Source organism: Moschus berezovskii, chromosome 26 (assembly GCF_049115385.1).
Source record: "Moschus berezovskii isolate FMDL1 chromosome 26, NW_MosBer_1.0, whole genome shotgun sequence".
Classification (NCBI taxonomy): domain Eukaryota; kingdom Metazoa; phylum Chordata; class Mammalia; order Artiodactyla; family Moschidae; genus Moschus; species Moschus berezovskii.
In genome coordinates, this window is record NC_142485.1 from 7,986,545 (window position 1) to 8,003,807 (window position 17,263).

At 46.6% G+C, this 17,263-nt stretch overlaps 1 protein-coding gene across 1 annotated transcript in view; it reads right to left on the reverse strand.

The window, feature by feature from the left end:
- The window catches only part of CHRNB3 (cholinergic receptor nicotinic beta 3 subunit), a 35,273-nt gene extending 19,897 nt beyond the window's left edge, over nt 1-15,376 (reverse strand). Inside the window, exons 1-3 of the mRNA XM_055416671.2 lie at nt 15,078-15,376; nt 7,530-7,681; nt 6,354-6,398 (exon numbers count right to left, since the gene is read on the reverse strand). Coding sequence (XP_055272646.2) covers nt 6,354-6,398; nt 7,530-7,681; nt 15,078-15,129 — 249 coding nt within the window. The 5' untranslated portion in view covers nt 15,130-15,376. The remainder of the gene's footprint in view (nt 1-6,353; nt 6,399-7,529; nt 7,682-15,077) is intronic.
- Nucleotides 15,377-17,263: the final 1,887 nt, after the last annotated feature.

Here is a 17,263-nt window from a genome sequence, read left to right on the forward strand (position 1 = left end):
CAACCCTCCTGTCAGTGAGGAAGGCATGGTTTTGTCTTCCATCCCCTTTAGGTGTTTGCAATGCGGTTTTCCTACCCTTGACAAAGACAAAGTGGAATCTGAGCAGCTGGGGCGGTGAAGACCTTGTCACAGAGTTGTAGTGAGTCGGTGTTAAGATATCTATTTATGAGCTGCAGGGTTTAGATTACTCTCTGGAAGTATGAAGATAAACAAGTTTGCAAAATAAAATCAATAACACAAAAATAGCTCTCCATAGAGGACTTTCTCAGGATGTCACTAAATTTGTGCCTGTAAAGGTCTGCGGTTGGGAGGATAGAAGAGAAATGTCTAAATATACCAGACAAGATGAAGGAAATAGAAGATAGAGCAGAGGAATCGGGGTAAAAAAAAAAAAAACAAAAGACCAATCACCTCACTTGGGTATGCTGAAGGAAACCTGCTTTAGAACCAAGCAGGCAGAATTTTATTCTCTCCATGGAAATGAACTAAGGAGCATTTTTCAGTGTCTGAGAGGGCAAAGAGAAAAGAGAGAAGTTTGGTCACTTTTGTCTTTATTTTTACTGAGGTAGACAGAGGTGATTGGAAAGAGTTTCTTATAGCTTTGCTCTGGTGTGAGAGCTTTGGGAAGTCATGTTTTTGGGAAACCTATTCAGGTGGGTCACAATTTCTCCACCTTTATGGATCAGGGAACCTCTACTGATCCTGCAAGCTCCCACCGGAATGTCTCCTCCCCTTGGAAGCCTTCCATGATTTGTCCCCATTTCACTGTCCTTATTGTAATGACTCAGGGTCTTATGTATATACTTTACTTACGGTGTCTATCATATTACGGAGGTTATTTTTACACAGCTAACGCCAGGTCCTCTCCTTGAAGGCAGGGTTGTGTCTTATGCTCTGTACATCCTGAATCTAGCAGATTGCCTAGGTTCTCAATAAACCCTGTGGAATCAACGGGGTGACTCCCAGTTTCATTCTCTCCTCAATGCCTTTCTAGAACGGCTTCACTGGAGGTCCCAGAGGTTAAGGAACCAAAGCCTTCGAAGGCCAGGATTAGGAGCTAGACCTTGCAGGGAGAGCCCTGAGAGGACGGCCGGGTGTCTCCCAACAGCTCCTCAAGTCTGAGGAAGGAAGTGATTTCTTTATACCAGACTGCACTTGCTAGTGTGTCGCCTGAGACAAGTCACTCCAGTCCTCCAATCCTCAGTCTTCTCGTCTGCAAAGTGGGAATCATAATAAACCTTGGAAGGTGGCTGTGAAAATTGAATGCATTCATTCCCATGAGACGTGTAACAGACTGGGCACTTAACATGCCCAATAAATCTTAACATTGTTGTTGGCTGCCCTGAGACAGATCTGTGTAAAACACTAGTGCTAGCTTTTTTTATGTCAGTTTTATCTTCTTTTTCCATCTGTTTCCTTTAGTCCTTTCCTTTACTCTTTTACACTTAAAAAGCTAAAAATAAAAAAGGAAGTATAAAAGTAACATCGTGGTGGAGCTCCAATGCCTCCTCTTCCATGCAGCCTTCCCTGCCTGCCACCAGGCTAGAGATTCTCCTATCTTTTTTGCTCCCATGCTGTTTGTACCATGACATAGCCCTTGTTGGCTAATGCCTATTGTGACAGTCCCACTCCAAACCCAATCTGTGTGAGTGGGTTCATAGCTTCATCATGTTCTCAGTGGTTTCTTCTACTTTGGATATTCCTCTAATTTAGAAATAGGGCTGGATGTTTTACGCAAGGCTACTCAAGAAACACCTGGAGTAACAGGCAAATTTGGCCTTGGAGCACGGAATGAAGCAGGGCAAAGGCTAATAGAGTTTTGTCAAGAGAACGCACTGGTCATAGCAAACACCCTCTTCCAACAACACAAGAGAAGACTATACACATGGACATCACCAGATGGTCAACACCGAAATCAGATTGATTATATTCTTTGCAGCCAAAGATGGAGAAGCTCTATACAGTTAGCAAAAACAAGACCAGGAGCTGACTGTGGCTCAGATCATGAACTCCTTATTGCCAAATTCAGACTGAAATTGAAGAAAGTAGGGAAAACCACTAGACCATTCAGATATGACCTAAATCAAATCCCTTATGATTATACAGTGGAAGTGAGAAATAGATTTAAGGGACTAGATCTGATAGATAGAGTGCCTGATGAACTCTGGATGGAGGTTCATGACATTGTACAGGAGACAGGGACCAAGACCATCCCCATGGAAAAGAAATGCAAAAAAGCAAAATGGCTGTCTGAGGAGGCCTTATAAATAGCTGTGAAAAGAAGAGAAGCGAAAAGCAAAGGAGAAAAGGAAAGATATAAGCATCTGAATGCAGAGTTCCAAAGAATAGCAAGGAGAGATAAGAAAGCCTTCCTCAGCGATCAGTGCAAAGAAATAGAGGAAAACAACAGAATAGAAAAAACAAGAGATCTCTTCAAGAAAATTAGAGATTCTAAGGGAACATTTCATGCAAAGATGGGCTCGATAAAGGACAGAAATGGTATGGACCTAACAGAAGCAGAAGATATTAAGAAGAGGTGGCAAGAATACACAGAAGAATTGTACAAAAAAGATCTTCACGACCAAAATAGTCACGATAACGTGATCACTGACCTAGAGCCAGACATCTTGGAATGTGAAGTCAAGTGGGCCTTAGAGAGCATCACAACGAACAAAGCTAGTGGAGGTGATGGAATTCCAGTTGAGCTATTTCAAGTCTTGAAAGATGATGCTGTGAAAGTGCTGCACTCAATATGCCAGCAAATTTGGAAAACTCAGCAGTGGCCACAGGACTGGAAAAGGTCAGTCTTCATTCCAATCCCAAAGAAAGGCAATGCCGAAGAATGCTCAAACTACCGCACAGTTGCACTCATCTCACAGGCTAGTAAAGTCATGCTCAAAATTCTCCAAGCCAGGCTTCAGCAATATGTGAACCGTGAACTTCCAGATGTTCAAGCAGGTTTTAGAAAAGGCAGAGGCACCAGAGATCAAATTGCCAACATCCGCTGGATCATGGAGAAAGCAAGAGAGTTTCAGAAAAACATCTATTTCTGCTTCATTGACTATGCCAAAGCCTTTGACTGTGTGGATCACAATAAACTGTGGAACATTCTGAAAGAGATGGGAATCCCAGACCACCTGACCTGCCTCTTGAGAAACCTGTATGCAGGTCAGGAAGCAACAGTTAGAACTGGACATGGAACAACAGACTGGTTCCAAATAGGAAAAGGAGTACGTCAAGGTTGTATATTGTCACCTTGCTTATTTAACTTATATGCAGAGTACATCATGAGGAACGCTGGGCTGGAAGAAGCACAAGCTGGAATCAAGATTGCTGGGAGAAATATCAATAACCTCAGATATGCAGATGACACTACCCTTATGGCAGAAAGTGAAGAGGAACTCAAAAGCCTCTTGATGAAAGTGAAAGAGGAGAGTGAAAAGGTTGGCTTGAAGCTCAACATTCAGAAAACAAAGATCATGGCATCTGGTCCCATCACTTCATGGGAAATAGATGGAAAAACAGTGGAAACAGTGTCAGACTTTATTTTTTTGGGCTCCAAAATCACTGCAGATGCTGATTGCAGCCATGAAATTAAAAGATGCTTACTCCTTGGAAGGAAAGTTATGACCAACCTTGATAGTATATTAAAAAGCAGAGACATTACTTTGCCAACAAAGGTCCGTCTAGTCAAGGCTATGGTTTTTCCCGTGGTCATGTATGGATGTGAGAGTTGGACTGTGAAGAAAGCTGATCGCCGAAGAATTGATGCTTTTGAACTGTGGTGCTGGAGAAGACTCTTGAGAGTCCCTTGGACTGCAAGGAGATCCAACCAGTCCATTCTAAAGGAGATCAATCCTGGGTGTTCATTGGAAGGACTGATGCTAAAGCTGAAACTGCAATACTTTGGCCACCTCATGCAACGAGTTGACTCACTAGAAAAGAGTCTGATGGTAGGAGGGATTGGGAGTGGGAGGAGACGGGGACGACAGAGAATGAGATGACTGGATGGCATCACCGACTCGATGGACATGAGTTTGAGTGAACTCTGGGAGTTGGTGATGGACAGGGAGGCCTGGCGTGCTGTGATTCATGGGGTCGCAAAGAGTCGGACATGACTGAGCGACTGAACTGAACGGATTGGAGCAGGAAATGGCAACCCACTCCAGTGTTCTTGCCTGGAGAATCCCAGGGACAGGGGAGCCTTGTGGGCTTCCGTCTATGGGGTCGCACAGAGTTGGACACGACTGAAGCGACTTAGCAGCAGCAGCAGCAGATGTGCAGACAAGGCTCCAGCTGGGGAAAGCTGGTTCTAGCCAGATGAAGCAGACTCTTCTGTCTCTGGAAACAGTCATAATGATACCCACTTTGCTAATTTAGAAAGGTTCAGAAATGTAAACGGATAAGAGCTATGACAACCCATTGCAAATTCATGCAATGAAACCATGTTAACAACCCCTGTTAGTTCTGTGACATGGGAACCCAAGTTCCCAGCAGGTTCTTTTAAATGTCAGCGGGGCACTCTGTCCCTCCCCCTGTAAGTTTCTTTCACTCTGTTTGGGGATTTTTTAGGTGTCGGTTCTGTCTTGATCTGGAGGTGCTCACCAGACCGTGATTCCAGGGGCCTCGCTTTGCTGGAGGTCATTTCCAAAGTACAGCTGAAGCCCGAGGAAGACAGTTTCTTCCCTTCATGTCTAATCTTGTTCTCTTCATCTGAAATGACTTCTTGTTTCCAAAATCTCAAGAAAGTGAAAAGTCCCTATACCTCAAAGGCCAAGGCTCCTCGAGCACTCTGTTATGTGTAAGGCCGTAACCTCAAGGGGCAGCTGAGGAGGTGTGTGTGGAGGCGTGAGAGTCTGTTTTATTTTTGCCAATTTCCTGAGCCTATTTACACTTTAACAAAGAATTGTTTTCTCTTCTGTGAAAGTGCAAATACAGGACTTCTTACTGACTTTTATGAACTCAAAATACCTTCAAATTCCACAGCTTCTAAAGTGCAAAAGTGGAATAAGTCCCAAGGAATGTATATTGAAAAATACATTTACTCATTTTATTTTATAAAATTATTATTATTTTTACATTAAACAAAAAATTTGACTATGCCAGGAGGCATGTGTGTTGTTATCCCTGGCCAAGGATTGAACCCATGACCCCTGCCTCAGAAGGTTGGAATCTTAAGTACTGGACAGCCAGGGAAGTCCTGATTTATTTAAATTGTACTTTTATACTTACATTCCCAGCTTATTATTTTCTCCCCAACATTTTTATTTACAAGTAAAATAATATGCAGATCCATTTCATAATGTGCTAACATATCTACCAAGTAAAGAATCAGAGAACTAGAAACTAGCAAAATTTATACTAATTACCCAAATCTGAGCAAAACCTTTGAGTGGGTGAAATCTGATGACCCCAGATGAGGTCCAGAAAATCTCTTTAGAGTCTCTTACCCATTGTTCCTTATAGACCATTAGCAGAAAGACCTGCATGAGTGTGTACTAAACTGCAACAGACAACTAACTCATTTCAACATAAACAAGTGAAGAACGTTACGTACACATGTTAAAATTAAGTGAGATAGCTAACATATCTAGATTTTAAATCTCTGGGAGATTAGGTAATATCTGGATATCTGGTAAAAAAAAAATAATTGTTAACAAAACCAAAAAAGTAAGTAATTAAATCAACCTTTTCATTTCCTGTCAAAGAAGCACCAATATTTTCTCCTTTACACAACATAAGTCTTATTTGAAGGGTAACTGTTTCCTGGCAACTCTAGAGAGAGCAGGAGACAGGCTGTGGTCAGGCTGAGCGCTGAACATCATTCCCCTGCTTTTGAGGATTCAGCGTCTGGACCTGGGCTTCAGCTTGTTCTGAGGTTGGTAGTGGGGGGCCTCTGTCATCCCGTTTTCTCTTTCTAGAGAACAGCATTAGGGGAAGGGCACCATCCTAGGGAGGACCAGGCGGGGAGGAAGGGGAATTACCATCGCTGATTTTCTTATCCGGTTTTCTTAGTTTCAGTGGGGTAAGTTGCACCCTGGAACTCGGCCCCCTTTTCTCCAAGGAGCCCAGGGACCCGTGCCTGGGACTCAAAGTCAGGGTCACCTGCCCACCTGCCTGCTCAGAGACCCCCTCAAGGAGCAAGAAGATGGCGCCTATGGGCTTCCAGACTGAGCTCCGACTTGCGTGGAAGAAAGTAAAAAAAGAAGAAACTCTTCCCCAAACACTCCCAGATGTCTCCCTGAAGAACTCAGTGCACTTTTAAAAATAATTATTTTTCCATGGGAACCTTTCTCAGTGGAAAAGAATGATGATAATTAGACAGGAGGTACAGTCCTTGGACTGACAGTTACCTGTTTGAGCCACACATTTGTTGTCATCAGCTGATTCTTTTCATCCTAAGAAAAGGAAAATTAAATTCAAATTAAGTGAAAAGACTTCTTGAAATCTTACCTTTGAGCAGTCCAAAGTGGGAAGGATTCTCAACTTAAGAACAGTTAAATGGCATTGAGTGAGTGTAAGTCACTCAGTTGTGACACTTTGCAACCCCCTGGACTGTAGCCTGCCAGGCTCCCCTGTCGATGGGATATCCCAGCCAAGGATACTGGAGTGGGTTGCCATTCCCTTCTCCAGGGAATCTTACCACCCAGGGACTCAATCCAGGTCTCCTGCATTGCAAGGCAGATTCTTTACCGTCTGAGCCACCAGGGAAGCCCAATGGCATTGGGACCCTACAATATTAGGCATACTTTGTTTGAAATGAAAATAATAATGAGAGCAAGTAGCAGTTCCTTGTGGTGATATTTGTATAAATTGCATAACCAAAGGCACAGTAAGAGGGTGAAGTAGAATGACATGCTACCTAAATGGGAGGTGGGCCTTGTATGATTTTCTAGAAGGAATCTTGGGCTTTGAGTCAGTTGAGCGGGGGTGATGATGAGTGGATATGGCCAATGGGGGAAGACTGTTCTGGGACTTTGGGGACTGCAGTAGCATGATTTTGCAGAATTTGGGTTATCAAAGTTCACGGATTTCCCCAGGAACCTCATGGCAGAAATGTGAACTCAATAGGAAAGATACGGGGGTGTGTCAGGGAAAGGTCTGGGGTCCCCAGGGGATCCAGGAAGGAACGGGGTCACCCAGGGACTGTCTCCAGAGCTGTCACTGCAGCTGTCTCTGCTCCGATCCCTGCCCGCCCTGGCTTGGCTCAGGGGACACTGAGTCAACCCCGGGCTCAGCCCCATCTGCTCTTCACCTTGGCAGTTCCAGTAAACCCATCCGAGAGATGCCCTCCTAACCACGACCCCCCTCCCTTCAGCAAGAAGTACCCCCCCAACAGTGTTGCCATGAAAATGACATTCTCTCCTCGGGTTATTTCACTGGCTTCCCGGGGCAGATTTTCTCTCACGCTGAGTTATTTTTAAAACCGAAATGGCAGACAGGGGGAAAGAAAACAAAATCAACTCTTAGCCTGGACAACGGGTGAAGGAATGCATGTTTTTTTCAGCTGAGGGCCAGGGATTACTCACCACATCCACCAGCTGAGAGATTTTCAATCCAAAGTAGACTTTTATGGTGTCGTTGGAGTGTAATACGGGGCGAACCCATTTCTGGTAACCTTGGAATAAGTGTCTGAGCAGCGCATCTTCTTCTTCAGCTATGGACCTGAATCCCGCAGTGGCTGGATGAACAGGAGGGGACCCGAATTAACCGGGAAGGCAGGACAGCTGACCTGAACTGGACCATCGTGTTTTCTAGACAGCCTGATCAGCGAGACAGGACTGAGGCTCCTGGGCTTCTCAGTCAACAGTCTCTGATTCCACCTCAGCTCCCTCCCCAACCACACGTAAATACTCTCCTGTTTCTTTAGTGTGGTCCCTGTCTGAGACCATGGATGTTCACCAACCATCCTGTGGTCATCCTTCCGTGATGGACGTGAAGTTGAATCAGTATGCTGGACGTCCTAAATTTACACAAGGCTGTATGTTGATTACATCTCAATAAAACTGGAAGAAAAAGATACATAAAAGTAGGCTCTATACTTTTCCCTGGAGGAGAGCATGGCATACCACTCCAGTATTCTTGCCTGGAGAATCCCCATAGACAGAGGAGCCTGGTGGACTACAATCCATGGGGTCGCGAAGGGTTGGACATGACTGAAGTGACTTAGCATGCATGCAGACTCTGTCCTTTACCCAGAGCTTTATTTTCTCACAGGACTTTCCCATCATGGGGTCATCACCTTGACCCCCAAAGGATCACCCACAGCGCCCGCCTTTTCCTCCACCGCTGCCCTACCTCCTAACGGTTGCCGTCTCTGCCTGCATGCCCTGCCCACCACCACGCCTGGCCTGGCCTCTCTATGTCCCTTTCATAGTCTGCTTATATTTTTCTTTGTCTGTCCTCCCCTCGGGGTCCCTGAGGGCAGGCACGTAGCACACAGCACAGTGCTCGGCCACACCAGGAGCTCACCGTGTATCTATCTAATGTATGAGCCAATGGAGGGAGGGGCCAGGGCCATTTCCCATGCACCCAGCCTGTGGTCACAGAACACCCGCCACGTGGCCTGCCTGCTCTGTCCCTTCCTCCTGCGCAACACTTCCCTTACAACAGCCAGCTTCTGACAACTCTTCTCTGCCCCTAAATGTTCAAAAGTCCTAATTTCAAGCTTTAACTCTCAAACTGAAGAAACGGTTTAGGATTGTGGTCTCGAGGTCAGTTTTTTTCTTTTCAGGGCTGTGCTACCCAATTTCAAACCAGGAAGATTTTCATTGTTTCATACATAGATTTTAATTTAAAAAATTTTTTTAATTAATTAATTATGGCTGCACCAGCATGTGCAGGATCTTAGTCCCCTGACCTGGAATCAAACCTGTGCCCCTGCATTGGAAGCTCAGAGTCTTAACCATTGGACAGCCAGGGAAGTCCCTCCTTGTTGTATTAACTATGCTTCCCTTCTTCTGCCCAGGATGCTCTTCAATCCTCCAGTGACTCAATCCACACCCTCTGCTTTCCCGTAGAAAACCTTCTCTTCCCACTGAGAGACACACACGTGATGGGCAAGGTCATGTGCAAGACACACCCCCACATTTGGCCAATGAAAACCGTGAGATTCTTTGTGGGAAGAAAAGCAAAGTTGCACTCATTCCCCACAGATGCGTGGGACCTCCACTTCACTGGGGAGTGGTGATTCTCAGCGTGGTTGGTAACCCCCTCCCGGGGTGAGCAGGATGCGGATAATGGGGCTGATGCTCCGGGTGCCGCACCCTTTCTCTTCTGCACCAGAAAGCTGATGAAGATGCATCTGAGTGGTTAGAGGTGCGACCTTACATTTGCGCTTAGTAACTCAAAGGGCTGGGCTTTCCTGGTGGCTCAGTGGTAAAAAAAATCTACCTGCAATGCAGGAGATGTGGGTTTAATCCCTGGGTCAGGAAAGATCCCCTAGAGAAGGAAATGGCAACCTGCTCCAGTACTCTTGCCTGGGAAATCCCAAGTACGTAGGAGCCTGGTGGGCTACAGCCCACGGGTTTGTGACGAGTCAGACACCACTGAGTACACCCACAGACACTCAAAGGGCCAGTCTTAAACTTGGGTGCTTCATCTATTCTCAGCCAGCAGAACTGCACTGAAGATCAGGTCAGCGGGTGGCGGCCAGGACAGCTCTCCATACAGGCCCTAAAACCTTCCTGGAAATGTGGGCAGGGGGAGGGATGGAGAATTGAAATTTCTTGAAGCCTTCTGAGAGAGGAGGCTTCCCTTCACGAATTCCCTACTGGACATCTGGGCTTAGCTTCCTCCCAAATACCAGGCAGCTCTGATGGCTCCCAGCTCCTCTGCAGGTACCACCCTGACCTCAGACCCCATCACCTCCCCCGTGGATCTGTGTGCTGCCTGCTAACTGCTGCACTCACCCCTTCACAGTCCATTTTCCGCCCAGCAGCTAGATCATCGCTTAAAAGCCGGGGAGGATTATGTCAGCTTCCTCCTCAAATCCTCCCCGCGGTTTACCATCAAACTTGGGAAAAAACAGCCCAGTTCTTACCATGGCCTCCCAGGCCCTTCAGGGCGCCTACCCACTCCCACCCGGGCCTCGCCCCTCATCCACAGGGCCTCGGACACGCCACACACACCACACACACATCACATACACACCACACACACCACACACATCACACACACACCACACACACACCACGCACAACACACACACATCATATCCACCACCAGACACACACATCACATACACACCACATACCAGACACACACATCACATACATATCACACACACACCACACACCACACACATCACACATACCAGACATACACCACACACACCACACACACATATCACATATACACCACACACATACATCACATACACACCACACACCACACACATCATACATACCAGACACACACCACACATACACCACACACACCACACACAATACATACACACGTCACATACACACCACACACCACACACACACACCACACATAAACATCACATACATATCACACACACCATACACACACCACATAAAACACATATCATACACACAACACACAACACACACAATGCACACACAACACACACAGATCATACCCACCACACACACCACACACAACACACACCACACACAATGCACACACAACACACACAGATCATACCCACCACACACACCACACATACCACAAACACCACACACACCACGCACAATACACACACATCATATCCACCACACACCACACACACACTATACTCACACCACACATACCACGCACAATACACACTCCACACACACACCACACACACCACACACAATACACACGCCACACACACCAGGCACCACACACCACATACGTTTCCACCACACACACCAGACCCACACTACACTAACACCACACACCATACACACCACGCACAATACACATACCACACACACCAGGCACCACATACCCCACACATACCCACCACACACCCACCATACACAACACACACCAACACACATCACACACCACACACACACACCCCACACGAAACACCTACCACACACACAACACGCACCGCTCGTGCATACCGTATGGGCGTCTTAGCTGGGACGGCCTGACGCCATCGCGGTTTTGGACGTGTGAGAAGCACCTAAGAAGGGCAGAGAGTGGGCCGCGGAACTTCCCTCCCGGCAGGATAGCCTCCCTGTCAGTTTGCAGGCGGTGGGAGTTGCGTGCTGGGAAGGGTCTCCTAAGACTGTGACCTGACCTTCCCCGGCCCCTGCGGCCCCCAAGCCCACCCGCTCTGAGAGGACGGCTGGACCCTGCTCTTCACCAGCTTCCAGAGGGAAGCGAGCAGACGTGCTCTCAGGACTGTGTGGGTTCGGACCCTGTGAACCACGTCAGAAGGCGAGCTGCCGTCTGAGTTGAGGAGGAAAAGGTGTAGCTCTGCCCTGGACCTTACAGGCTGGATGTTTGTCCTGTCAGATCCATATGTGGAAGCCCGAACCCCCAGTGTGACTACATTTGGAGACGTGCCTGTGTGCTAAATTGCTTCAGTTGTGTCTGACTCATTGTGAACCTACGGGCTGTAGCCTGCCAGGCTCCTCTGTCCATGGGATTCTCCAGGCAAGAATACTGGAAGTGGTTGCCATGCCCTCATCCAGGGACCCTTCCAACGCAGGGATTGAACCCCATCTCCTGCAGCTCCTGCATTGGCAGGTGGATTCTTTACCACTGAGCCACCAGGGAAGCCAGCATTTGGAGGCAAGACCTAAAAAGAGGTAATTAAGGTTAAATCCGGTTATAGGGGTGGAGCTCTAGCCCGACAGGGTTGGGGTCCTCATAAGAAGAGGAGAAGACCCCTGGACTCTCCTCCGGGTAGCACAGAGGGAAGGTCGTGTGAGGACACAGCCAGAGGCAGCTGTTTACAAGCCAGGAGGGAGCTCTCACCAGACACCAAGCTTGCTGGCACCTTGCTCAAGGATTTCTAGTCTCCAGGACGGTAAGAAAAGAACTTTCCTTCAAGCACCCAGCCTGTGGTATTTTGTTATGGTGGCCTGAGCTGACTAGTACAAAAGTGTCTTGACCAAAACAGACCTTACCAATAGAGAGAAGACAAAGGCCAAAGGTTGGATGCTTCTGCCTAGTACCTTCCCCAAATAGAAACTGAAGTCACTGATGTTATTGAAGCAGATGTAGAGGACAGGCCTGGAAATGTTTCTGGTTTGTCCTTGTGAAATAGGATGTTACGAGGAAGGGCAAGGACTTCCATGTTGATTCTTCAAGGCTAGGGCCTCAATACGGAGAAGGCAATGGCAACCCACTCCAGTACTCTTGCCTGGAGAATCCATGGACACGGCTCCAGTCCACAGGGTTGCAACTGAACAGCACCATAAAGGGAGTATCACCTTTAAAAACTGTGAATCACGGCTTCCCTGGTGGCTCAGTGGTAAAGAATCCACCTGCCAAAGTAGGACAGTTGGGTTCGAGCCCTGACCCAGGAAGATCCCACATGCCGCAAAGCCCGTGCGCCACAACTACTGAGCCTGTGGTCTAGAGCCTGGAAACCGAGAGGCCATGCAGAGAGAAGCCCGAGCATCATACCGAGGAGGAGGCCCTGATCGCCGCAACTAGAGAAGAGCCCAGCAATGAAGATCCAGCATGGCCAAAAATAAACAAATAAAATATTTCAAAAATTGAGAGTCACCGTATTGTACACCTGTAACATATAATATAAATGAACCTTACTTCAAACCTAATCGGTGAAACTTCCCATGATTATTTATGATTTTCCTTAAAATGCCACCCCTGTTTATTCTCAGCTAGGAGAGAAAACAGATAATTGAAGAATTTAAAATCTCAGCAAGTATTGTTGAGAGAGGTATGCACTTTGTTTGACACCTTCTGGTGTGTTTTGGTTTTGCCTTTCGTTCATACTCACTACCTCATCCGAAAAAAAAAAAATCTTACCACAAATAGTCTCTTCTGCCAACATGTATAGCTAGCCCTCAGGATGGACTCAAATAATAAATAATGGCTTTTTGCTAGCATGAGAGTTCTCAGAAAAACTATTTTGTTCCTCCATGCATCCCACATACTGGAACAATTCCTAGGATATGGTAGACCTTCAATAAATATTTTTTTAAATGAATAACACACATCATTTTGTGTTAAGAATGATGGGAAGAGGAATAAGATTCTGTCCTTATTTCTGGAGTAGACAGAAGTGTGGCCACAGACAGCAATCCTTCCACCAAGACCAGAAAAACAGAAATGAGGGCTTGTCCCTTATCATTTAAAAAGGTAGCTTTGTGTAAGAAAGGGAAACTGTTTTCTTTATGATGAATAGAGAAATTAAAGAACTTAAGGAAAGGTGGGACAGGTCTAAAAACAGAAAGAGACTCTCCAGTGGATCTAGAAACACTCACAAACTCCAGAGTTACCGCAGGCGACTGCATGGACTTGTTACAGATCTGTGACAGATGCACACAGCTAGGCACACATTTCCAGACTCCCGCAGCACACATACGAAAGCCGGGGGCCAGGCTCTCGTCCACTTCCAACCATCTTATGCAATTGTCACTGCGTGCAGAGAAGCAGGCATGGGTGAATCTGCTGAGGGTGACCCTGAGGGTTTATGCTAACCAGCCCTGCTGACCCGGGAGATGGTTTCTCTGCCGAAAGGATGCTGGGAATCAATTCCTGCATAGGAAATAGGATGCTCTAGTAATTAAGGTGGAGAAACACCAGACATGTATTGCATAGAAGCTGATTATGTTTATGATTAATTGCATGCTAAAACACACAGAAGTTTATTATTATTTTTACGAGTGGCAAGGTGCACTGCAAGTTTAGGATCAGTAGATGCAAACTATTTAGAAGGGACAGACAGTGAGGTCCTGCTCTACAGCACAGGGAACTATATCCAGCCTCTTGGGATTAAAAATAACGGGGGAAAAATGCTTTTTAAAAATGTATATATTTGTATAACCGAGTCCTTTGCTGTACAGCAGAGACTGACACAGAACTGTAAGTCAACTACATTTCAATAAAAAATGACTTTGAAGAAATCAAATTTAGTGATATTTCAAACTGGATTCAACGCTCTCTGCACCTAGAAATGACTCTGTGTTTTTGAGCCCCAGGTTTGAGCACAGGCTACGTTTTTGAGGATATAATAATGTTCAGGTGTGTGTGAGAGTCACAGGATTTTAAATCTAAGAGTTATTTCAGGACTTGGGCAAGTTGATCTCAGTGCCTCTGATTCTCCATCTGAAAATGACAATACTCATATGTGGCCAAGACACTGGTGACAAATAAATACAAATTGCTACAGGAACTACACTGTTTTCTCACCGTCTGTCTCCTGGCTCCATATGGAATCTGGTGCCAGGGGAAGAGCTTTCTGTTCTTAAGTTGCAGGAAAAGTGAAATGATTCCCACACCCAGAAAGCTGGCAGCTGACGGTGACCACTGTTCCCTAAACTTCCCAGTTATTTTCTCCCGTTCTCCTTTCATGCCTTCTGTCTCCTTTATTGTCCTCGTTCTTTATTAAAAATGCCTTTATTTTCTGGTGGGTGATACTCACAGAAAACTCACACAGCGTCACAGACACTTGCTGTGACATAAAAACATACTAAATAAACCTACACGCACAAATTTGTGAAAGTATTTCTACATCTGCACAATAGTTTGGACAGTTAAACATCTATGCATGGATACAGTGACTGTTAATAGATACGATACCAAAATGTTGATATAATCACTCCCCATGCCAAACATTTTAACAATTCTCTGAGTACCATTCAATGCACTTGATAACCTTTCCCCTGCTTTCATATCTTCTTACCAAGCTCATACTGATTCCAGAGGAATAACACAGTCAATGGTAAAAGTATAAACATTATAGAATTCATATGATTTCTTTAGCAATATACAGACTTCATGGAATTACTCATCAGAGCTACATTTTTAAAGGTTGTCTTAAAGATTAACCTAAAAATACCTACACATCACATTTTTTAACCCTGACATTATCAGCACCAGCAGTGATCAAGTTTTCATTTGCTTCAACTTGAGCTTACCTGAGTGGGTGACTCCAAGGGCGCTGAGCACCAGGATAAAGTCTGCTAGCATTATGATGCTGGCTTGAGAGAGATAATGCCTTCCTCCTCTTTAACAACAGGATATTTCCATCAGAAAGGGGGGCTCTGAAGCGAAAACACAGCGCTTCAAAGTCCAGAGTGGAACCCAGAGGACGGGACACCTGGAGAGGGGAAACCAGGCTCAAACCGGCTCGGATCAGCCCGAGGTCTCTGAAAGCACACCTCACTGATTCCCAGGCAGCTGTCAGATCGTGTCAGTCTGAGAACTATCTCTGGGTCCTAACTCCTGACTTATTAATTCACTCTCCCGCTGAGAGACGCGGGGCGGTGGAGAGCGGGTGCAGGGTGAAGCCGGACAACTTTGAATGCTCTGCGCTGTTTTTCTCACGGTTGGAGATCTGTGTGAAAGGGAAAATCTGTGAATGGAAACAGGCAACACGGAAGCCAGTGCAAGTTGCTCCGACCGCGTTCTCCATCGTCTTTCGTTTTGCACTTGCAGCTTAAGAACAGTGAATATGAGTCAAAGCTACAGATTCCAGTTATAAACAAGCCCCGGGGGTGTTTGTTCAGGGAGACGATAGTTAATAATGCTGCTGCACTGTCCCTCAGTCACGTCTGACTCTTTGCGATTCTATGGACTGCAGCCCGCCAGGCTCCTCTGTCCATGGGATTTCCCAGGCAAGAACTACTGGAGTGGATTGCCGTGCCTTCCTCCAGGGGATCTTCCTGACCCAGGGATCGAACCCACATCTCCTGCATCTCTTGCATCACAGGCACATTCTTTACCACTGAGCCACCGGGGGAAGGCCATAGTTAATAATACTGTATCGCATATTTGAAAGTTGCTTAGATGTTAAACGCTCTCATCACGAGAAAAAAAAAACTTTTTGTAATCGTGTGTACTTAAGGGTGTTCATTAAGACATTGTGGCGGTCATTTCACGATGTATTCGAATATCCAATCTTTATGTGGCGACCCTGAAACTAACACAGTGTTATATGTCAATTGCCCCTCCATTTTTAAAAATTTAATTCTATTTCTTTATTGATATTTGGCCACATTGGATCCTCACTGTTGCACTCGGGCTTTCTCTAGTTGCAGTGAGCCGGGGCTACTCTGCAATTGTGTTGCATGACTTCTCATTGCGGGGGCTTCTCTTGTTGCAGAGCACGGGCTCAAGGGTGCGTGAGCTCAGTCGTTGGGGCTCAAGGACTTAGTTGCCTCGAAGCATGTGGAATCTTCCCAGACCAGGGATCTGACCTGTGTCCCCTGCATTGCAAGGCAGATTCTGAACTACTGAACCACCCGGGAAGTTCCACATCTCAGTTTTTAAAATGAATGACTTTGTCCTTCATTGCCCTTGTCTAGGGGTCCTGGCGTGCCTCATGATCAGAGCATCCTCTGGGGTTCCCTGGAGCCCCCAGGGCCCGCGGATAATCCACGAGAGAAAGGACAGTCGGAGTATCGTCTTTTCTTGTATTGCTCCCAGGACTTGGAGGCTGAAATCGCCACCTCCTCTTTGGATTCACCTTGTTCACGGTTGGTCTGATTCTCACCTAGCTCAGCGCTGTCCACATGCAGAGGGTCCTCAAGGGATGCAAATCTGCTGATTGGGCAAGTGTAAGTGAGGGCTGGAAGGAGGAGAGGGCCTGGTGGGAGCAGAGTTCCCCGATGGGGCCCCAGTGCTGGAGTAGCACCCTCCGGGCACTGCCAACCCACCCGGGGCCACACTGATTTAATCCAATCGAAAATTTCCCTCTACTTCATTAAGGCACCCCTGAGAGCATCGGCGACTTCCAAACCCACAGTGATGCTCAGCAAGGTACCAGCATGGAGTCCAGACAGCCCTGCCAGGAGGGGCAGGACCACGTCCCCTCCTCCAGCTCCCTCTGCTCTCCAGTCCTCCAGAAACCTGTCCCCAGCAGGCGGCGGAGCCCTCCCCAGACCACAGGCTCCTCAGGCTGGGTCGGGTCTTCTTACCCACTCTCCCCAGCATCCCCAGAGCCCACCGCTCATGAGCGCTTTAGAACGAAGAGGAAGGAAACAATTAGACACTGATCTCCCATCCATCTGACCGCATTCCAGGCCCGCTGTGAATTTACAACGGTCTCAGGAATCAATTAGCCACTAACCCAGGGGTGCAGGAAGTGTTGCCTTTCTTCATT